This window comes from Nestor notabilis, unplaced genomic scaffold (assembly GCF_000696875.1).
Source record: "Nestor notabilis isolate BGI_N333 unplaced genomic scaffold, ASM69687v1 scaffold1569, whole genome shotgun sequence".
In the NCBI taxonomy this organism is placed as follows: Eukaryota; Metazoa; Chordata; class Aves; order Psittaciformes; family Psittacidae; genus Nestor; species Nestor notabilis.
Window position 1 is genome coordinate 63,995 of NW_009942133.1, and position 24,088 is coordinate 88,082.

At 33.7% G+C, this 24,088-nt stretch overlaps 1 protein-coding gene across 1 annotated transcript in view; it reads right to left on the reverse strand.

Moving 5' to 3' along the window:
• LOC104410933 (RNA-binding protein Nova-1-like) overlaps nucleotides 1-20,992 on the reverse strand; it is a 39,539-nt gene extending 18,547 nt beyond the window's left edge. The window contains 2 exon segments of the mRNA XM_010021234.1: nucleotides 10,551-10,622; nucleotides 20,825-20,992. Of these exon segments, the coding sequence (XP_010019536.1) occupies nucleotides 10,551-10,622; nucleotides 20,825-20,905 (153 nt within the window). The 5' untranslated portion in view covers nucleotides 20,906-20,992.
• Between the last annotated feature and the right edge of the window lie 3,096 nt (nucleotides 20,993-24,088).

The window sequence follows — 24,088 nt, forward strand, 5'->3', positions numbered from 1 at the left end:
TCCACTAGCCCAGCTTGCTCAAATCAGCCTGGCCCTTAACACTTCCAGAGATGGAGCATCCACAGCTTCTCTGGGTGAGTTGTTCCGGTGCCGCACCACCCTCATAGCGAAGAATTTCTCCCTAATCTAATCTAAATCTACCCTTTTTCAGGTTAAAGCCATTCCCCTTGTCCTGTTACTACATGCTCTTGTGAAAAATCCCTCTCCAGCTTTCTTGTGTATATTCAGTTAACTGCTTGCCATTGCCATACTATATTTAAGTAATTCCATTTTGGTTTGAGTAACAAGTACTGTATACCAAATAGGCTATGGAATATAATAATAATTGCTGTATTAATAACACTTGTAATTAAGGCATTTTACAGCTCATGTTTTGTAACTAGACTCTTTAATAAAAAATAAATGTAGTAGCAAAGTATCTTTATATTAAAAAAATATTTTTATAATAAACCATAGAAGAAATATCTAAATTAATTCTTAAATTCAGATTTGAAACATAACTTTCATCCCATCAAAGCTATAATCTCCTCCTTTTATTATCCTCATTCAAATGTGTTCCTGTTAATGTGAAGTAGGCATAACTTACAATTTTTTAGAACTTGCATGCAGTGAAGACAACATTCGATGTATACATACTCATTGTGTACAGCCAATCAGTCTTTACTGTAAATGTTAAAGTGTAGCATTAATTACCTAATTACTTTTGACATAATTAAAGCAGGAATTTATATTGAAAACTCTTAAATGCTCAAATACAGGTGAAATTTAACCTGTGAAATGTCTTTAACAAGGAGCTCTATTATTTCCTTCTGTTTCTAAAAGGGAATGGGAATAATACTGGTTCTAGACAATATTTACGTATTTATTTTACTAAAAATTTTAACTATATTATGATCAATAAATATTCTGCAAGGATCTGCTTATATTTTGACTTGATTTCTTTTTTTCCTCATCACTTTAATTACACATAAGCACTGGTCTGCAGACGATCTGATGGAATTGTATTTCGCTTCAGTTCTCTTTGCTAAAGAACATAATTAATCACAGGTTAATGTGTTTCGTGAACAGTTTTATTCCATAAAGCAGTAACACTTTAAAAGATCTTACATGGAGATTGCATTTCAGCATCTCATGGGTAGAGTGCAGATGTTAATTTATTATCACAATTATTTCAATTACTATTAAGAGAATAAAGTGGATCAAAATATTCTTACTGCATTTTTGTTTTGGTTAAGTGGATAATAAAAATAATAATAAAATGCTGAGAAGTATGGAGATCATTTATTAAGTTACTAGAAATATGAAAGAAGAATTTACACTGCAGTAGAACTGCCAAATTGCAGGCTTTCAGAAACTTTAAAGAAACAGAAATCTAAACCATACTTTCATACCCCCATCCAAATCACAGATGCCAAGTTTAAATGAATGAATAATTTGTCATATATAAGTTTATTATTGCTGAAGAAGAGTCCAGAAAGATAACAGACCAGTGGACTCAGCCACTGGGCATTTCTAAGGATGCTTATCAGAGTCTATGGTCAGGAACCTCCCACTGATTGACTATTTGCAAACTATGCCTCTGAATAACTGTAATTTATTTTCAGAAGGGAAAAAAATACCCCCAAAAACCAAACTCAAACCATCAAACCCAAAACAAAAAAGCGTGAAAATAACCACAGGCACAGAACTATGGGAAAATACTGCTTCTGAGTAAGATGCAGTTACATACTGTTTTGACTGCAGAGTGTAAGTATTTACTGTCTTAAGTCTGTGATGCTATGCTATGGGCAAAGATCTCAATGGATGATGCACCTTGTCTCTGGAAGAGCAAAATCCTCCCACCTCTTATTCCCTACAGTGCAAGAAGTCAACCAGCTTCTTTCTATGCTTTGTATACAAAGAACACTCCTTTTCCACTCAAACGAGGCAGACTCTCACTTTAACTGGTGGGTTTGTTTCACATCTATGAATGACTTTACCATCTGATGAATTCTCAAAGCATGCAAAAGACAGACGGTGCATCTAGCATACAGCCTGCATCTAGCATACAGCCTGCATCTAGCATACAGCCTGCAGAACAGTGCAGTGCACTGCTGCACTATTCCTACAAAGAGCTTGTGGAAGTGATAATGTTTCAGATGGCACAAAGAAAACATTAACTAACATATGCTCAAAGCAGGATCTTCTAGGGTTAGGCCTAAGTACATCCCGTCCAACTTACCTCTGACATACGAGAAAAATATGGTATTGCATTTTCTACCTTACAGTGCTGTAGAGGATCTCTCCTGGTGTGACAGCAAGCTCTGTATCATCAGTGTTTCTTTCCACATTCTCATACTCTTGACCACATAAATTCTCAACTCCCCAAGAGCTGCTAAATTAAATTCTGAATAGTTGAAAACTTAAGAGTCTAACCTTCATGTGACTGATACAGTACACAGCAGAAAAAAAGCAACAGTCATCCAGATTTGCATTCTGGGAATTGCTCTGACATTCTGTTTTCTGCTTGTTGGAATAGCAAAGACTACAGTAAGTGACTCTTCACCTGTATACTTTTAGAACATGGTCGGCTTTTTCTCCCAACACTAGTTCTGAAGGAAATGGTATGCAATCAAACCTAATTATTAAGAACTTGAAGTTAATCTTGGTTAGACCATGGAGTTACATGCTGCCAACTTTCACTCTAGCTTATATAGGATGGACCTTGAACATGGAAATATCTGAGAAGGATGCTTAAAACAGTTGGAACAGAAAAAATGATAAAATTAAACATTCTTTCGCACACGACATTTGAAGACCTTTACGCTATTTTGACAAATAGAAGAATGTGTATTCTCCAATTTTTATGTGTTTAATGATCCCTTTTCATAAGCAGATAGGACCTTTTCTTAGTACAAGGACATGGACAAATGCCAAAACCTACATATCATATCTACAAATATCCTTAAGTGAAAGGACATCATCTTCAACTACAGTGCAAGATTTTTTCTTTAACCCTAAAACACCTTGCAAGTCTAAGAAAAATCCACTCTGTCCAAAAAGCATTATCTTTTTACATGTTCACTTCAAAATATTTTAATGTGAATAAACCCCACAGAAATCATAAGGGAAATACAATGACAACTGCTCTCCCAAATCTCAGAATGTTCACAGAAGTGATACTGATTTAAAAATAATGAGATCAAAAGCAGGCTTCATTAAAGTCACAATAAATAAAATTTATACATTTTCTGAATCACTTTAGTATGTTTCCAAAACTCTACTCTTATTCACTTCCTTTGACAAGTTCTGAAACTAATGACTAAACTAAGAATTAAAGCCAGTAATAGCCTAAGTCTTCATAAATGCACAACAGGGGTGACCTTATAATATCTTGTTAAAAGCTGTTCTCTTACAAGAAAGAAAATAAATTTTGTCCCTTTTTCTAATTTTTTTTTTCAAGCTTTACTTTTACATTTTATCTATGGGGGTGAACAACAAAAGATCTAATAACCAGGTAGAGTGCAAAACATGAGGAGAAATTGATTTAAGACATTTATCCAATTTAATAAAAAAGGAATAGTCACGATGTCCATTACACTGAGAAAGTCTATCCTTTTGAAGAGGGGATGAAAATAGGAAGCTAACTGATTCTAATTCTTTTTAAGCATAAAATCAAAACAAAATAGACTGTAACTGGCAGACCACTCATCACATCCTGTGAATGACATGCCAGTAGCATTCAGAAGCTACATCTTTCCCCATCTCTCATGAATGCTTCTAACATTTCCCTTACATTTAAGAAAAGAACAATAAACAGTTGTTGGAACTAGATGATCTTTAAGGTCCCTTCCAACCCAAACCATTCTACAATTCTATGATAAAACTGTTGTGTGGTGGGAGACAGAAGAAAGGAAACAAGTAAATCAGTATAGAGGGATATGAAAACAATTACCTACACAGTTGTCCAGAGGGGAAAAATTGAAACAGACAAGAAGAAAGAGTAAAAAAAAAAAGCAAAACTGATTTGTATGCAAGATCTTTAAAAATTGTTACTTAAGAATCTTCACAGCACCTAAAAAATTATGGTTTAAGGAGACAATGCAAAGTGCTGACCTGAGATACTGCAAAATATTAAGGAAAAAGTAGTTGAAGTAGAAGATAAATATAATAAAAGTAATGTATTAAGCTGAGAACCAGGAAAAAATGTCTACAGTTAGTCTATAGGTTAATTCTGCTTAGAGTTTATCCATGAAATGAAGCATTTCAGCTGAAAAGCAGTAGGAAAGGTTACCTCTGGAGCACTGGAACCTCTACTGGAGTCCTCTTATTTGAACAGAGGAATAATTCTCCCTAGTCCTTTCTAGATAGGCTATCTATCTCAAACATTATTTATTATGTGCTGTCCACAGTGTGCCATAGGCAACTTGTACTCAGAAAAGGAACTCTGTCTTTTTATTAAATTGAAACAAAAATTTCACTTTATAGAGATATGAATTTACAATTGATAACATTATATACAAATTTGAAATGTAAGGGTTTTCCCACACTAGAAAGACAAGTGCTTTTCTAACTAATATAGGCACTTTTATTCAACCTTGTTACAATGCACAGTGTTCAGTGGGGAGGAGTCAAAATTATTACCGGGTAAGTCCATGGTAGCAATAGCAGACCTAAACAGAAAAGAACTCTGAAAGTGAAGCTGAGTAACTATTAAAACTGAGGAGGAAAGTCCTTGCAGAAACATAACTAAAACGATACACTATGTTAAGAAATTATGTGAAGATTTTTTCTGTAGGTGGCAAAAGTATATTGTAAGTTTGGGGACGTTCCAGAAAACATCAGCAAAATACAGAGCCTAGTTCTTCAACTCTATTCCCCTAAATATCATTACAAGGTTCTTCTAGTTATATAGTTCTGAACACCATTGCCACATCAAACCTGATTTCCTTCTCATGCATCTACTTGTGAATAAAGAAACGGTTTGATGACATATTTAAAAGAGTGTATTTGATTAACATATTAACAATGTTATATTTGTGGTCTTCATGTATTTATGATTTTAAAATCCAGTGTACAAAATTCTTTAGTGAAAGGTCCATATGAAACATTTTCCATTAGATGAAGTTTCTTTCAAAGAGCATATAACTTTTGTGCATGGAACTTGGATATTGTTTTCTGGGTGTAAATAAAATGGTTGTATTTATCAATGACCCATCTGACAGGTTGAAAAAAGATAAAATTGTTATCTCACAGAGAACTACCATGGCAAATATTTTGAACAACCAAATTGAAATAATAAGTTTTTTAATTTGACAGAAGCTTTTATCAGAATGTTAAATAACTTTAAATTGACTTTGCTTTTAAATACATGGTACTGAGATTTGGACAGATCAAGTGATATACCCAGCATCAGTCAATCTGTGACAGACCTAAAAAGAAAACAGATTTGCCAAATATCACTGTAAGAAATGACATTAAAATTAGGGAATTAAAATTAGATTAATATTGCAGTTAAACTATCAGACACATGATATCTTAACTCTCACATCAAATTATCAAAAGCAAATAGACATAGTACCTTGATGGCCTATGATGTCTATCTAGGATCCTGGAATCATCATTAAAACTCACTATTTGTACTTTAAGATTAACTTATTGATAAAAACTTTATCATTTGGCTAGTATACGTATTTTAAAATTCCATGTCCTAATGTAACAGAAGACTAAAATAAAGATCTCTTTCCTATTTCTTCTTCTTACCTCCCACAATATATGTATTAAGTGGTATGAGTTCATCAACCCTTCAAAAGCTGTCAGTATGCTTTACAGAGAGCCTCTATTTTCAGATTCTACCTCTCTATCACAAATGAAAAGATTATACTTTTACAAGTAATTTTACAGACAGGGATAGGACTGACTGTTCCTTAAAGTCAGAAAGAGGGACACCAAACCTTACAATCATTACAGTTTAGAGATATCAATTAATCCCCCAGTCTCTAGTTATATGTCCACTATTATATCCCATTGCAAGCTATAGATTTTGCGTAAAATAAAGAGATAATATAAGCCAAAAGTACAAATTTCTAATACCAAGATTTTAACAGCCACACACTTGTGCTGTACCTGTTGGGAACAGGCAGTACCAAGAAAAATGGCTCAGTCCCATCATGTAAAAATGTAGAGAAGTATTATTTATGACAGATATTACAGTGACCAGATGATGTAGATATGCTCCAAAAAAACTGTAAACCTTCAGGGCTGAATGGGTAAATCCTACACGTATCTGCACTCCACAGAATTTATATTACAGTATACTAAATGATAGAGTAAGAGTTTCAAGTGCAGCAACAAAGCTGTAAAATAGAGGGTATAATTGTAAAAAACACAAATGTCATGGGAAAAAATAGTGCACTTAAAAAAGCAAAAATTAAAGAAGGTTTATATAGTAAGTTAATCACACAAATGTGATGATATATCCTATCACATGACTGAGCTTAAGCCTATCTAAATTACAAAGGAAGGGGAAAGGCCTCCTACCTATCACTCTCCTGACTCACTTGTAAGTGGGAATGTGCATTTTGGCCTTTCATTCTCTTACAGCCAGTAGTAAACGTCAGTAGTGGTATCAATCTCATGGAAAAAGGAAGGATTGGAGGAGGAAAGATGCAAGGGTTTGCAACTGCATTTATAGGTGTACGTCAAATAGACAAAGGAGAAACATAGAGCTTAGGTTTATATCACTCGTATTTCTCCCTCTAAAATAACAGTAACATCAGTAATGCAGGCTGATAAAAAGAAAAAAAATCTTGTAAACAGGAGAAAATATGTAAACAGTTTAATTATAGCAATACTTGTCTACCTAATGTCACTTAACTTTTAAAATTAAGTATTAAAACTTGTACCTTTACAAAGTACTACAGAGGAAAAGCAAATGTGATTTATATGACATTCATGGTGCTATTCATCACTTTGGAGAGGAAATGCCCACTTGAAGCTTACTGTAGAAAAGTAAAATTGATTTCCCCTTTCTGGTAAACAGAAGTAAAACTATATTCTTCCAGCTCCAAGGGCATCAGCAGAACAGTTTCACCACTGTAGCCATATCTCTGTCAGTGTTCTGTTATAAACAAAGCTGACAAAGTTCATGAGGAGCTAACTCAGTCTAAAAGTACAGAAAGATTGAGTTCTTTTCAGTGACAGGCAGACAGAAGGGGGTGGGAGGGGGGAAAGTTATTTGAAACATCCCTAATTCTATTGCTTCTTTGGTTCTTTCTTCCTTAGGAAGTTTGCAGTGCATGAATTTTTAATGTGAACAAAGGTCCAAGGAAGTTCTGTTGCAAAAATAAACAAGATATTTATGACAATAACATTGACAGATGTATATCTTCCTGGAACAAAGAACTAAAGAAAAAAACCACTTCCAACGCAGAGATTTCTGCTGCATCCGTGGCAACTCAGTACAACATGACATGTGACAGTTCTGAAGGAACTGTTTTCTTCCACTATATAAGACTTTTTAGGGACTATCCTCTTCTTGAGAATCATAAAATAAGTAGTTTCACGAATACTGGATTTTTCAAAAAACAATTCACCAAAAGCCAGAACTGCCATATAAAGCAGTTGTGATCCCATGTGAACGGAGGCAAAGTGCGTCATTAAAAGGAAGACATAATACAAGCCAGATTTCCTGCCCAGCTTCCTCTGACCTCTGTTGGCACAGCTATTTTCCTCTTGCAGTAAAAAGTGTGCCTAGAAATTGCTCTGCCCACTAAGCAAGCTCTGTCAGGGGAACACAACTGACATGACATGCTTGTACAGCGGGAAGGATCACATTAGGTATGCTCATCAACACACATACTTGACCATTCTCTAATTGTAATGACTTATAAGGAGTCCACCAAGCCAGTTGTAAAATCTCAATCCAACAGCAACCCAGCATTAAGTATTGCTTAAATCTTGCTTAATTACCTAATTAATCTTTAATATAAAAAATCATCTTGTCACAACTAAAATACTATAGAAAACTGAATGAGCTTAAGCCTGATATGCTACTATATCCATGCAACAGGATTCGCTGTGAATTTATTACACCTTAACACTAGATTTCCTGACTTCCATTCACTTTAAATAAGCTCTTTCCTGTTATCCTAATCTAACATCTAGCCAGAAAAACCATACCTGAATGGTTATTTTCTATTGAAAATAGTGATTACATAGTGATATATCAAAACAAACATTAGTTGTTCTCTAATACTCTCCCATTGGGTACTTAACTACTGACAGGTCTGAGATTACTGTTGGAACCTATTTTCGTGTGACAGCCGCAGTGCAGATACTTGTCGATACACTGGAGCTGAATGCTAATCAGTACTACAGTCTGGGAACAACTGCCAGCTATGTCACTTATCACTAGAATGAACAAAAAGGCATTAATTCTCTTCTCACATGCTTTGTGCTTCCTGTTGGAAAGGCTAGAAACCACTATGAAATATTAGGAGGGATAAAATAATTATAAACCAATAGGAATTTCAAGGGTTAATGATCAAAACAGTTCCAATAACTCACTTACGGAACTTACTACTCTTTTTCATACATAAAAATTTAATGCTGCTCAAAAGAGATCTTGATTATTTGGATGAAAACTGAATTAAGCACACATTATGAAAAAAATGCATTAAAAGATGTAATGCGTGATAGGAGCAGGACACAAAACATACATTTCCCTTAGTTTGTATATTTGGCTATCACAGAACAACCTTCTAATAAAAGAAGTATTTTTGGTATTAGTGTATATTCTTTATTTTAGTATATGTATTACTCTCACCAAACAACTTTCTACAAAAATAAGTATTTTTAGCTATTAAAAACTGACTTGAAGTGTATATGCTACACTTTGCATATAGCATATGCTATATGCTACTTTGATAATTTAAAATTCATGGAACAGATGCAAAGTAGGTGCTTCTCTGACACTAACTGAACAGCATGATCAAATAGTATTTCCTGTAAATAAAAGCACCTTTTCCTTTTTCTCCAAATAATGATCATCAGGGTATCCTCATAATTAAAAAACAAAACAAAAAAACCCAAACAGTGGGAAAGACAACATAGAAGAAAAATATTAAGAATACTTTTAAAAAAAGAGCTGTGTGCTTAACATTTTCAAAACCTTCTAATTAAATAAACAAAATACTAAAATTAAGAGAGAGAATAAAGGCTGAGCAGAATGTTCATAAAACATCCCTGGCTGTTGGCAAAGATTTTATCTTTGTCATTTAATGATGATGAAGCCAAATAACTTGCTGGAATGGAAGCAGGCTAATGAAGAAGGCTTTCAAATTGAAGCAAGGGATATTGCAATTTCTATTTTTCTTAGTAACAGCTCTATGTGTACAATTTCTAAATTTCATTACTTTCTGTAATAGATGTCCCTTTCAACAGATAGTCATGTGTTGATCAAAGATCTATTGCTCTAATATGCTTGCATTCTGTTTTATGTCCAACTGTTTGTTCATACAGCCAGCAAGTTCTAAGCAGTTCACAAAGTATCAGAGGATCAGTAATTAATAACAATGTTAACTTCCAGGGGAAATCAGCTTGTTGTGAAGAAAACTTCTCTGTTATTTGATCTAATTTGTGCAAGACTGATAGAAGCATTCAGCTAACTTAAATAAGCAGATTATGTGTTAAAAACTGTTAGCACATACTTAATATTTGCATTATTTGAACACAAAGAACATTAATGGTACATCAAAAAATGAATAAGGTATTTATAAAGCATAAATCAGTTCTAAAAAGCTTGGTATGAAGTAACTTTAACAAATTTCATGAGGAAGGCAAAAAGATACACATCTTTTGTGGACATAATGAACTAGATATATTTTTTTCCACTTAAAAGAAATAAATGAGTGTAACTAAAACACTGCTAAAAGCACGGCTTATGCATTTAAAAATAAAACATTCAACTTACTTAGACGTGTTTAGTATGTTTTTAGAGATAATTTTACTTCATTCTTCATCAAGAAACTTTCATTTCAGGTCCTTTTTTTGTTTTCCTTTGTTTCTTTTTTTACATACACTATTTAAAGAATGCCCCTATACTACTGTCCACAAACATGTTTCAAAATTCTTAAAGTAAATAAACACAGAAGTCTGTCTGCCATTTCTAGCTTAATATCAAGGTAATTAAGCATGATTTTGGGATAATTCCATTATAATTTCTAAATGATCCAGGAAGTAAATACGTGTGTGCATATATACATAAACATACGTATACCAAGAGTTACTCTGTCTACAAACACACCAGCGTGTATCCTTGCTATTTATTAACTGAATCAAATAAAAAAATTTGCTTTCATCAGAGATTTAAAAAAGACAACAAAACAAATCAAAAGAAGAAAAATGTTTTCCATTCAATTTACCAATTTCTAACAAGAGTTAGATATCTATGGTTATGGGTGTATATATGTGAATGAACGAATAAATCCTTAACCCACCATATCTTTTTCTCCAGTTTGCAAGCTGTCACCCGTGAAAAGTATGGTGTAGATGGTAGGATGATACTGTACCTGATTGGCTCTGGAGGTGGTCATGGGATCAGATGGAGAGGACTTGGTGGTAGTTGGGGAAGATGGCAATGTCTGGGAACAAAGCAGTTCAGGAGCAAATCAACCTTTACAAGCCTTAGACTGAACAGTTAAAAAAATAAATAAAACAACAAAAGTAACATAACTAGAAAATTAAAATAAATAAAAAATGCCTAAGACAAAATCTTTCTCCTACTCATTGGAACTTAATGGAATTTAAAGTCAACTGGATAAATAATGCATGTAAATATGCATGCTTATGCATGTAAAAACAAACTCATGACTTGAAATCAAGATGGTGAACTCATATAAATACTCAAAAATATGCTGACCACATGAGGAATTCTTTTCTCTCTCCTTCTCTTGGGGAAAATGAAGACTATAGTAAACTAAAATTCCAGCAAGTTCAATGAGTGCACTAGAAATAGTTATCAGTCTACAAACAAAGAAGGTCAATGTCTGAAAGAAGTTAGAAACATTTACTTTGGCACCTTATACTGTACCATTCTATAGCATGGACTATAGTCAGCAAACTGTGTTCCATATCTTACAAGAATTACACTGATGCTACTGACTTTTTAGCAATATGCTAACTGCTAAAATATTTTTAATCAAGAAACAGGTGAAAAAATGTAAACATCAATCTCATGATGGATGAACATGCAACTAACACCTTCACAACAAATCACTACAATATATTCATGATTAGTGTTAAAACTGTTCATTTAGTTGAGCAAAGAGTAACAATTTATCATCAGGGCTGTGTTCAAATAAACACAAAAAAGAATTAAGAGTCATATTTATTGATCAACTTTTCTAAATAATATACATACGCTTAACATTAATTCTTAAACATATCAAAAAGCACTGCTCTGTTTAAAAACTTTATGTACACATTTCTCTTAAAGTATTAGATCTCAACAGAATAACTCTTTTTATAAATGTAGTGAAAATGTAAAACTCCAATTTTCAAAACATAACATACAATACTTATTCAAAGCATGTTTTTTGACATATATAAAATTTTATGAATTATAAAATATCCAAAATTACACTACTTTTACTTTAAGAAATAAGATATTAAAATGCTATACAATGTGATTTATCATATGGTCATATAACTACTAACCAGCACTATTTTGAAATAAATGAAGCAAAATTTCACACTTTCAGCAATTCTGTTACTTACAATCATTGACAGTCCCTCATAAAATAGGTATACATACTTTTGCACTAAAACTCTTAATGCATATGAGAATGCTGCGACACTGTGAATGCATAAAGTTGTGTATTAGCAAAATATGGGCTTGTACATATGCACACACAAATACTTTAGCTGTATGTTAAGCAATACGAAGATCAATTTTTTCATAGTTTGTACATAAACAAGCAGCCAAAGCAGGAAAAAAAAATCTTAAGAAACAGATCCTTATTTTGTGTTTCCAACTTGTAACTCATGTTATAAAACAAAAACATAAATAGAACATATACAGCTTAAGCACCAACTGGGACTCTTTCAAGAGGCTTAAATCAAAAACTACTACCATTTATAGGGCATTATGAAAAATACGTAGCTTGGCAAAATTTTGTTAGTCAGCAGATGCTATACATTGTGAAAAATCAAGACAATTACAAAAGATTGCCCCATGTCTTCCTATACAGAACATGGGTTCATTTGGAAGGGTGTAGAATTATCTAGAAAAAGCTGTCAGATTCCACGATAGTACTATTCAATTATAGAATTATACTTCTGATTTTAATGGGATGATGCATTGTCTCTCTTACCAAAGTCTGAAATCGCAATGAACTGATTTTCACCATTTAAGCTTAAACTAATGTGTGGGGGGAGAGAATCTGCAATTAAACAGAACGGAGAGCCGGAACTTATTCTGATAGATTTTCTTTATTACTCTATTATAGCTACATATTAAACTCTCCTTCTGAACTAAAAAAAAAAAAAAACAAAACAAAAAACAAACAAACCCAGAAACCAAAAAAGCCAAAACAATGTTACTGTTCTCCAGCAAATCTCTGAAAATATATTTTGACTAAAACATTTCAGACATCTGATAGTTTGTGTGATCAACACCCCTGCTAACTAGAGCATACTGTGTTCTGTATTGTTTTGGTATGCTAAGCTAATTAATAAGAGGATAAATAGTACTTCAGAGATTTTACTAGATCTAACTACTGGATTTATGAGAAACATAGAACTCCTCAACACTGAATAATGACCTAGTCACTGATACCACAAGTAATATAAGAAACTGGAAGCACCTCAATTTTCAATTCATATTAATCTTCCTAAAGCACAGACATGTATGGCTGCAATGAAAAAGGAGTGACGATAATAATTTCAGGTGACTGTTGAACTATAACATCTACTAAATAGAAGCATGTCACTATTCCATTTTTGCAAAAGCTTGTTTAAAATACAATGGGAAAAGGTAAAAACATTTAAAAGCAAATCAACTGTATTAACAAAGAAGAATCAAGTACGGGCATACATTTTTCCAATATACATACCATTGAAAAAAAAAGATTAAAAATAGCAATAAAGTCTTTTGGTTTGTGTTTTTCGTGTTTTTTCCTTTGCATATCAAGTTGTTTATTTTGAGGTTCAATCTCTCTTATTTGTTTACTGACATAACTGCTTTCTTTTTTTAATATATGTTTATACATATATATAAAATAATATATATAAATCTATAAAAGAACAGATAGAATTTTGTAAAAATTAATCCCTTTTCATGCTTCTGCATAGTTATGGAGACACACCTATTTATCTCTTGAATACTGAAGTAACACAAAGTAATTTCTCAAAAATAAAACAAAGAAACACAGGCATATAACATTTATGTTGGATGTCCACTGCCTGATATGGAATTTATTGATATACTCTCAATTACATAGCAAGAACTTTTAGGCAAAATTACTTCTCAAAGTTGGACAGAGCTCAGTAATTCTGATTTATTAAGCTGCAAAGAATAATTTCGTTTTTAAATTTGGCAAGTGTTTTGCATTAGGCAAGCACTTGAATTTAGTAGTTATTAGACTTCTGGGAATGAGATGTATAAAGTGATTAGAAATCGCAAGACGAATTTACATTACGGACTTCGAAACATGCATACTATAATTGAAGCTTTCCTGAAATTGCAGGTTGAGTGATGACAAGGTTATAGAAAAAAACCCTGTTGAAATTTCTACTACATACCACTTCTAAGACTCACAGAGGAGAGGGGGTAAGCTATATTTTGATCAGTATATTCCAAGCAATGATGAAACTGGTCTCCTCTATTATATTATTTCCTTTCCTATTACTTATGAGACAGTGAATGGGAAATTATATTTGCAGGTAAGAGAACACTGCTTGTTTTAATTTTAAGCTTCTAAACCAGATGTTTGAGGAAACAGATTTTAAGTAATAAAAAAGATTAATTTTAGAAATAAAAATCTGTTTGAGCCACATCTGAGTCACAGTATTTTCTGAAAGTCCAAGAAAATATTTCTTCCTTTTGTTGCCCACAAGAATTGATTGTAGTGTGCTCTCAGGCTGCACAACGTACTAAAGGGTGCAGAAAGATGGTCAAAGCATCACAAAGTTCCATGCTTCAAATTTTTGAGTAACAGAGTGAAGATACAGCTCTATGACAGCAGTATAGAATACATATACTCCATCTGCACAGCATTCCGAAAGGTCTCTGACCTCAATTTTAATGACTTCATGAATTGCTTAATGCAGATCTATGTATAAATGACAAATATCACTACCTCACATATATGTCCTAAAATATTTCAATAATTACACCTCAGATAATAAATGTTGTACTGAGTTAACATTACTTAGTACCTATTACTCCATTTATATATACTAGAAAGAAAAGGCATAAAATGAAATACCATTTGAAAACAGGGGTAAGAACATGAAAGCATATAAGGAACATGATTTAAATGTGAAGATGAAACTACATTTGCAGCTTACCAATTCCTAGTTTCTCATTACCGTGCTTGCCAAAGAAAGGAAATCTTTGTAATGACAATACCCACATTAAATTACTATTAATACTAAGCTAATACTGAGTTTCAGTCTTGCATATATTAATACTGGTGCTTTAAGTGAATGAAATTAATGTGATGACAAAACTAATTTGCTTAAGCCGAGATTTTAATGCACTTTAAGAAAAGGTGGTATCTTCTTTGAATTGTATTAAATAGTTGACTACGTTCTGTAGCTAAAATGAGAAACAGAGAGGACTGCAAGGCCCCATTGTGCTGAACAAATTATAACAGACTGATTTACTAGACTTCCAACAGTATCAGAGATGAGCCTTTCTAAACAGACCACTTGCTTTGTTAAACATATTAGATCTTCTTTTCATCTGCTGTAAACTCCTTTAATCAGTAACTTTGGCAAATGATCCTAATCTCAGGGACAACTGTATAAATACATAACACATTTCGAAAATAAAATTTGGAAAAAGACATAATCAATGATTAATAATTTATTCACAAGCCTGATTGTGAAAATGCTACATTGATGACTTCACTGATCGAATTTTACTTCCTATCTTTTCATTTCTATGAAGAACAAAATAAATGGATTCTGGTGATATTTCATCCTCTTTGCATTTGGTTTTGCTTTTGCATAAAATAATATACAGAGCATAGGGCAAGACAAAAAGACTAAGAAAGCTAGCATAAATAGATGGAATGCTTACTTATAGGTGTTTATGAGGTAATTTATCTGCATTCATCAACTCTTGGAGACTTGTCTTTGGAAAAAGAAAAGGGTGGTAAGTATGATGTAAAGAAAAGATTATCTTGTGTTCTGTCTGGGGACAAGAAGGGGTAAAGAGCTTAAAGCAAACCAGCAGGTGCCACTTGGATCATCAGAGCAACTCTGGATGGAGGGAATGATAAGGGATGAAGACTACTGTAAAATAGACAAAGAAGAATCAAGACCTTCTCTTTCCTCAAAACTTGTGACAGTAACATAGAACTACTACAAGATCTGGTGCTGTTACAGAGAAATACCAGAAAACTCAAGCAAGTAACCAGACACAGGCATCAAAACACGTAAGAGATGGGTCTAAGCATCATGTCAAAAAAACCCAAGGAAAAAAGAGTCACCTTTTGATTCTGGGCTACTTTGGGATTTGGAAAAATACCACCAAAGCTACAAAGCCATAACAATGCGTGAAATAACTTCAGGATTTTCCTTCTGCTGAAAATTGCTGCTGTTCATCCCCCAGAAAAATCTTCTGTTTGCATTCCACTTTTGAAGTACATACAATGAAGAGTTAACTGTCAGCTACAGAGTTAATTGTGTTCATAAGATAGTTTCATATATATATTGAGATTATATCCAACACTGATGAAATGTAACAGAAAATTGAAACAGAGATCTGGTACCAGAATTAAGGAAACAAGAGGGACAGGATATAGCATATATGTAATGTATGGAATGCCAAACTTTTGCCATGGCATGTATAGAACTGTCTCTCTAGCAAATAATGACAATTCCTTTTTTATTTTGTTCTCACAACTTGTAAACACAACTGTGTATTTTAGTACGCACTGCAGAATGGTAACTGGTGCAATTTTCCACCTATATTCAAAGCAATAAAAGTTTATGAAAAATTGCTGACTAGATGAAGAGACAAAGTGATCTACAAAGCTACTTATGACTATCTCAAATAAAAAGGTAGAGTTACCTTCTCATATTCTGGAGTTTAGTAAGGTTCATTTAGGTGACAGACTGTTGCCTTAAATGGATGATAAATAGAAGAAATGATCATCAGAAGTGAGAGGCATTTTAAGAAACCAATGAAGGCTTCTTAAGGAAGGAAGGACTTGGGGGTGTTGGTGGATAAAATCCTAAATATGACCCGGAAATGTGCACCCACAGCCCAGAAAGCCAACTGTATGCTGGGCTGCATAAAAAGAGGTGTGCCTAGGAAATCGAGAGGTGATTCTCCTCCTCTACTCCACTGCTGCTTGAGCAGGTCCAGAGTAGGCCCATGAAGATGGTCAGACAGCTGGAACACCTTCCCTGTAAAGACAGGCTGAGAGGGTTGCCACTGTTTAGCCTGGAGAACAGAAGGGTCCGGGGACACCTTATAGCAGCCTTGGGGTACCTGAATGGGGCCTATATAGAAGAAAGGGAAGGATTTTTTTATCAGGGAGTGTAGTGATAGGATGAGGGGTAACAGCTTATAAATTAAAAGCGGGTAGATTTAGATTAGATATTAGGATTAGATAGCCGGTATCTTTACTGTGAGTACTGTGAGGTACTGAGATACTGGAACAGGTTGCCCAGTGAAGTTGTGGATGCCCCATCCCTGGCAGTGTTCAAGGCCAGGGTGGATAGCTTTGAACAGCCTGGTCTAGTGGAAGGTGTCCTTGCTGATGGCAAGGGGGTTGGAACTGTAAGATCCTGTCCAACCCAAACTATTCTATGATTCTGTGAAGTATACCAAGACTTTATAGTCTGAAGAACTCATATCATATATTTAAAAATACCAAACACCGCCATTAAAGCCTGTATTTTCACATCTGTATTCTTGTCAGGTTCTATTTAAGCATTTCAAAGTAAAACTTTAGATTTAAAAATTATGAACATTTCAATATTATTTTTTTTGTGATCAGCATTTCTGAAGTAAAAGTATTAATTTTTAAAAGAATAATGTGAATTTACAAATCCGAGTTCAGACATACAGTTTTGCATATTTTGAATACAACCTCTGGGACCATGATTAATGAACAGAAGTTAAAGGCTCATGAGAGTTATCTATCTACTGAAAGAGCTGAAATGAAACTGGCTCCAATGAAAACACTAATTGGAAGTTCTATATGTGAAAGTTTTACTCTTGATTTTCGAGGATGAAATTCTGAAACATGTGTCTATGCTTCGATAGATAAACATTTCATAGAATCAAAGAATGATTAAGGTTGGAAGGGATCACAGAAGGCGAAACAATGCAAACTCCTTTGTTTAAAATCAAATTAGCTGTAAGATCACACATCTCCGCTTTCACATAATGCACAATTCTGCAATGGCCATCTCTGATTCCATGGTCTTCCTGGACAGGCTTCTACAACAACTGCTACCTATAAAACACCTGGAAGGAAAATTCTACTAGCATACAAAGAAGCTACAATAGTTTCTGAAGAGGATGATGTGATAAGAACACATTATGCAGCCTTTTCCATTGTTCATAGGACCTGCTATTAATTTAGAGGTGAAATTTAAATCTTTGTATGCTAACTATAAAGCCGAAATAGCTCAGGCTCCTGATCACCTTATGAAAACTGTGTTCTGTTCCCCTGGGTTACAGTGCGGTCTGAAGAGTTGGTGTAATACTTCAAGTAACAAAGAAAGAAAAGGGAGATGAGATGCTTATAGCAGTTTCTGCCAAGTAAAAGGGCACAGGAATCAGTTGGTTACTGCTGGATTTTACATAGAAAACAGCAGATGGCTGGTATCTATGAAGAAGATTGCTTATGTTATGCAGATATGAAAGATGCAAATATTTGGCAATTAAATATCAGACCTGCCTGGAGGAAAAAACTACCTCATATCTACTGATTACTCCATAGGATTAGGAGATGTGGAAAGATGCAGTGAAGAAAGCTCAAAAGGAACCAGACTTGTTTACAAATCTTCTACAGCTGAACAAGATGAAGTTAGAGAGACCAGAAAGTTTGGATAGTGACTTCCATTAGTAAGGAGAAATGCTAGGCCAGACGCATCCTCCATGTATACCCATGGCATTTCTGAAGACAGAAAGTGTTGAAACTCAAGCAGTCAGAAAAGGGTTTACCTACTGTCTGTCTTCACTGAAACTGTAGCCAGAAGATATTTCCTTTCTTATCTTGCTTCTCTGAGGTGAGTGTTGGTAAAGCAGTCCAGGAAAAAGAAAGGACAATAGGGATATGAGAGATGCATATACATATGGATGGGATTGCAAGGCTTTAACTACAGATATCTTCATTCATGGGGAGAAAACTACCTTTGCTTTTTGGTAGCAACAGCTAGAAAACTAAAAGAAGTATCTTCAAAGTCCCTAATGAAGATACAATTTGTTATTACAAATCAACTCCCAAATTCAAAATGCTAAATCTACTTTCTTCAATGTACAACGTAATAATTTGGGGTGACAAAGTTCTTGGGTAATATCTAAGACACGAAGACCCATGTAGAAGTTTGTGTAAAAGAAGAATTCGTAATTCATAACGTAATGTTTACTTTTTGCCAAGTTAAAAATGGCTTGTATTATACATTAAGCAAGACACAGGGTATTCTGACATTGGCCAATGGATTACTGCAAACTCTAACAACTAATCTAACGATTTCACTTATTGGTAAAAAGCCTGAATTTTAGATTCATTGAGTCAGTATTTATAATACATGAATGTATCATGAATAGATACCGCATCATTAAAAGAGAAGTTAAATAATTAATCGTGGCTAAAACTCCTCAACACATGTGCATGCATATCTACATCTATTTGCAGGCATGTAATTATGCACCTGTATGTATACAGGTAATAAATTTTGAAATGTTAAGATACAGACCTAGTCCTAAGTAATGGTCTTTCAAATTATACATTGTGTTTAGTCTGTGTCTTAACTTCACTAGCAGCAGCTCTGTTCAAACATGGAATTGTGTTTAAAAAAATCCAAACCAAACAACAAACCCCAAACCAAACAACTAACCCCCCCCCCAGCAATATTAAAAAAAAAAAACCAACAAAAACCCAAACAAAACAACTTTCCTTCCCCCACTTCAACAACTTAAAAAGAAAAAAAGCTTTCTAGAGACATATTGTGGACAAGCTATATCAACTTCAGATACCAGACAGGAAGTATTTAGGCATGTCACTAACCAGGTCTGTAATCCAGTTTCTCAAGATCTTACTAACTTGCCTAAAAATTAGCTTAATTTCACTGCAAAGGGGGAAAACACTTTTCATTGTAATAGAGGACCACTCATTTCCCACTGGGTTAAGATGTACTAGCATAAAATCTAACATTTTATGAGCAGAAAATTCATTCAAAATACAGATCACTTCATCTTTTTCTATCTCTGGCATAATCATTTTCATGTCTAAATAATTGAGAAACTAATCCTGTAAAATTGGGGCTTTTGGTTTTAGTATTTTCTTATCAACTATCTAGGCTATTTTTTATGTAGAAGTATGACATAGACAGAAAAAAAAAATACTAGAAATCATATACAATGGCTTATGCACAGTTTCATCCACCTAAAGCAGTCTGATAGTTCTGAACTCATCCTGTTTGAACACTTCTTCATATAAGCATTCTCTGTGTGTCACTATACACAAAGTAAGGTAATAGCATACAGTTATCAAATTACTTTATAGGACACTGAACCTTGCCAGCATAGAAGGACAAAACAATCTTTTCCCATATAGGACAGGTGAGAAAGTAAAATCTACCCTATATAGGATAGAAAGACAAGACAAAATTTTACTAGTGTTCACTCATTTCTTTCTTTATCTTTTTCTTATTCAATACAATGGAAAAATAATTTTAACTCCTTTATGACAGATATTTCACGTTCTCCTTACAGGGCATTTTTTTTTAATTAACATAATTAAAATTGTTTTGGAAAATGTAATGAACTACGGAATACTAGACTAATAATACCTTGCAAATATATTTTCCGTTGCCTGCAGATTTTGAAGGAAGTCAGTGTAAAAGAGGCAAAAAGATGCCAAAAATAATATAAAATGAAATTGTAGAAAACATCCCAAGTAAAAATCTCTGTATCTTCAAGTTCTTACAGGTAAGATTTTAAAGTGCCTAATATAGGGTCTAAAAAACCCAATTAAAATTTTTGGTTTTATTTTATATACATAAAAGTAGAAAACATTTAGTTAATCTGTGATTTTTGGCAATGCTAAAGATTTACAAAGTGGTTCATCATTTAAGATTAAAATTCAGTGATCTTCAGCTAAAACCTAGAAGTGTATTATCACCATATACAGTAAAGAGAAGCTTATGAAAAAACTCACATTTGAGTGTGGCACTGAAATTTATAAAATACTAACTAAAAGAACTGCTGAGAAACATTGAACATGTAAGTACAAGGAAAAAGAGGACCAGTAAATTACTAAAAGGTAAAATAACATTCTTTTAAAGAACATGTTACGTTGACCCCTTGCAGCCTTAAAGTTTTTAAGACTTCTAAGGAGCTGCTGTGACTCTTTATTCCCAACCAAAAACTCACTTGTTTGATGCGGTCTGGATTAACAGTGGTCTGAGGCTGTAGAATGCTGACAGGCTCTGTCTTGGCCACATTTTGAGGCATTTCTCGAATCTTCTCTGCAATGAAGCCATGAACCGCGTTTAGTGCTTCAACTGTCCCCTGGATCAGACACACCCGCTCTGTAGTACCTGCAAATACCAAAAGTTGATCTTAATAATGTTGATCTTCCAAGATCCCACAAACTGCTTTAATGATGGCATAAAAACGGCTCTAAAAATTGCAAAACCAACTAGCAACACCTCCATAAATACACAAATGAGAGATTTCCAAAAAATTATCTGAATGTACAGATGATCCGAAAATGTTTTAAACAACTCCTATTTGTGTAGATCCTACAAAAACATAACTTTCCAAGCCAATCTGGATAATTAAGTTAGACCTAAACAAACAACAACAAAAAAAAATCCACCAAAACTCCCAACATTAGGTTCTGCTGGAAATATTAGGAAGTATCATGAGATAAATCATGTTAATCTCATCTTTTGTATACTACCTCATAGAATTTCCGATTCTATGCAGATTACCAGCAAACATTAAATAACCTTCATAGCTTTAGTTATAGTTCTTTAGAAAGGCTGCACAAAATCACAGGCATTACACACGGATTAGAGAAATGTACCAGGGAGGTAACCTCCTCCATAAAATTCCCTTCCTATCAATTTTACATCTTTAGTAACATCTACGGTTATCAACTCAAGGTATGCTCCTTACAACACTCCAACATAGTCTTTAAAAGAGAATGGTACAGTAACCTTAGTCATCTGCAAGAAAAAATAATTTTTTATTAGTAAATGCTTTTCATCGGCTTCTGTGGATGATCTCTAAAGATTAAATATTTTATTACCTAAAGATGAAACAGTAGCCTAAGAGCCTTGTCTGCTCATTAACTTGATGTATTCATGTACACTTAAAATCTTTCAAAGACTTTTTTCTTAAGAAAGAGCATCAGGCAATTCTAAAATTCAATTTTGTGTAAGAAGCTCTACAGCAAAACTGACAGAATGACAAACAAACACTTTTCTCTATTAAAATATGTTATTTTAAAATAACTAAAAATAGGATTAAAATGTGTCAATATATTTCAAAAGCTGCCAGGTTAATAATCCAATAATCCTTGAGATAACATATAAAGTTAAAAAGGTTATATTCTTAAAATAAGTTATACAAGTATCAATCAAATACATATTTGCAACAGCAAGATTTTTAGAATGTTTATTTGACCTGTTATAGTGTCTTTTCAACAAATGAAGAAGGGGAGTTTGAATGCCATGAGGGTATGTCTCAGCAGAAAGTGAAACTTGGTTCCTAGACAAAGCTTTCTTAATGCTTCCCCCCCACCCCAACTTGGCTTCCTCCCTGTTTGCAAACAACTCCTGTGGTTTCTGTGTAAAGTAATCTAACTCTAAGAAAATGCTCTGGGGAGTCTTTACGCTGCAGTATTAATCGTCTCCTAAATGATGAGATGCGATGCGGATTGATCAATGCAGCTAATGCAAGTGTTCTCTTGGTCAGCAGACAACACACTGAAACAAAACACAGATCAGGTTACCTCCGAGCTACCAGAGCCTAATACAGAAAGCACTTTACAGGGATGACTACTGTCAAAACAGCTGAAAGGAAAACAGTGTCAAGCAGGAATTTCATTAGACTTGACACTAAGTGACTAAACGATATTCTACTATCTATGTGATTTTAGGAGGTGCAATGTAACAGAAATATGCTTTATGTCTTACTATGGATGAAACACACTATGTTTTCGTCTGTATAAACCAGGATGCCGTAAACTGAAATCACTGTTCCATGAAGATATGCAATTGTGCAAAAGCACATTTCACACAGAGTAAAATGCAGTTTTAAAGTGCATGACGATAGTAGCACCATTTCTTCAAGGGTTAGATCAACAAGAAAAAAGAAAATAAAGAGGAGAAATCATATACGCGTACAGCTGGGAATTGCTTTAATCTTCTGAAGTGATGTTGTTGTATTACTTCACACAACTCTAACAGCTTTTCACTCAGATAACAGAGTACAACAATTTACAAGAGTCACACAGAAGGAAAACTGCCAGCTATATATGACCAGCCCGTATAACAAAAATAAGCCTATGAATCACTAAAGTTGGTGAAATTTGTCATTTTAAAAGCTTTCAGGCTCCATTAGTGTCTAAAGTAAACTCTCAGATTATTTATCATGTTCAGTTGCTTAACAGCAGCATCTACTCTTCACATTTCTGTGAACAAAAGCTCAGCCATCTATATGCACGCTTCTGTCACATGATTTTGACTTCCAAGCTAGAATAATAAATAAAATTACGAGAATGTACTATAATAATCAATGCCTTTGGGGGGGGGTATATAATTATTATATGTTTTTAAATTATTTACAATTCAAATCAGAAACTAGGATCATGCATTGTACATTGTCTTTTACATGATAAAAAGATAAAACATGCAAAATGGAATAATTTCACTACGGAAAATTACCAGGTATAGAGTATGTGGTGATCATCCCTCTACATTCAAAAAAAGTTAAAAATACTTTTACGTATGTTTGATAACACTAACTCCCATGACAGAAGTTTTCATGTAGTCACACAACAGCAAAACAACTATCTAAATACATGACAGTGATGTTGCTATAGTAATTTCATATTAACTTTTTTTAGGAGCCCAAGTAAATTGCTCAGTATTTGTATGTGGTCTAATTTTCAGCAACTAAAATGTGGTTTCTTTCCTCTTTCATCAGAATTAAAATTTAATTTATATGTGTGTGTTTTAACTTTTTCTCACCAAAAAAAAGAGGCAAAATGTAAATTGCGCAAAGAAGTCTGCCTGTACTGCTCACGAAACCCAGATTTTTAAAACCAGTAAAGAAAAAAGAAATCTTAATCAGGTTTTTTTTGTTAGCTTTTAGCAGAAAATTTCTTTCAGACTAGTTTTTTGCTATGGAAATAAATATGCCATTATACAAAATACTCTTTCTCTGCAGTTCCTTGGGGGATGAGGGGGAATAGGGAGGGATACGAAACCATTAGCAGCCATCAACAATTTAAAAGTAAGTAAATAAAAACCTGCTTTGAAATCTAATAAGTTAGCTATGCCTAAATGCTTAACAGCTTGCAATAAGTTTATTTTTATAATTCATTTTTCCTTCCACCTACTTTAACTACCTAAATCTCTACTTCTGGCAAATATCCTTGGCAACTGCATCACACTAATTTCATCA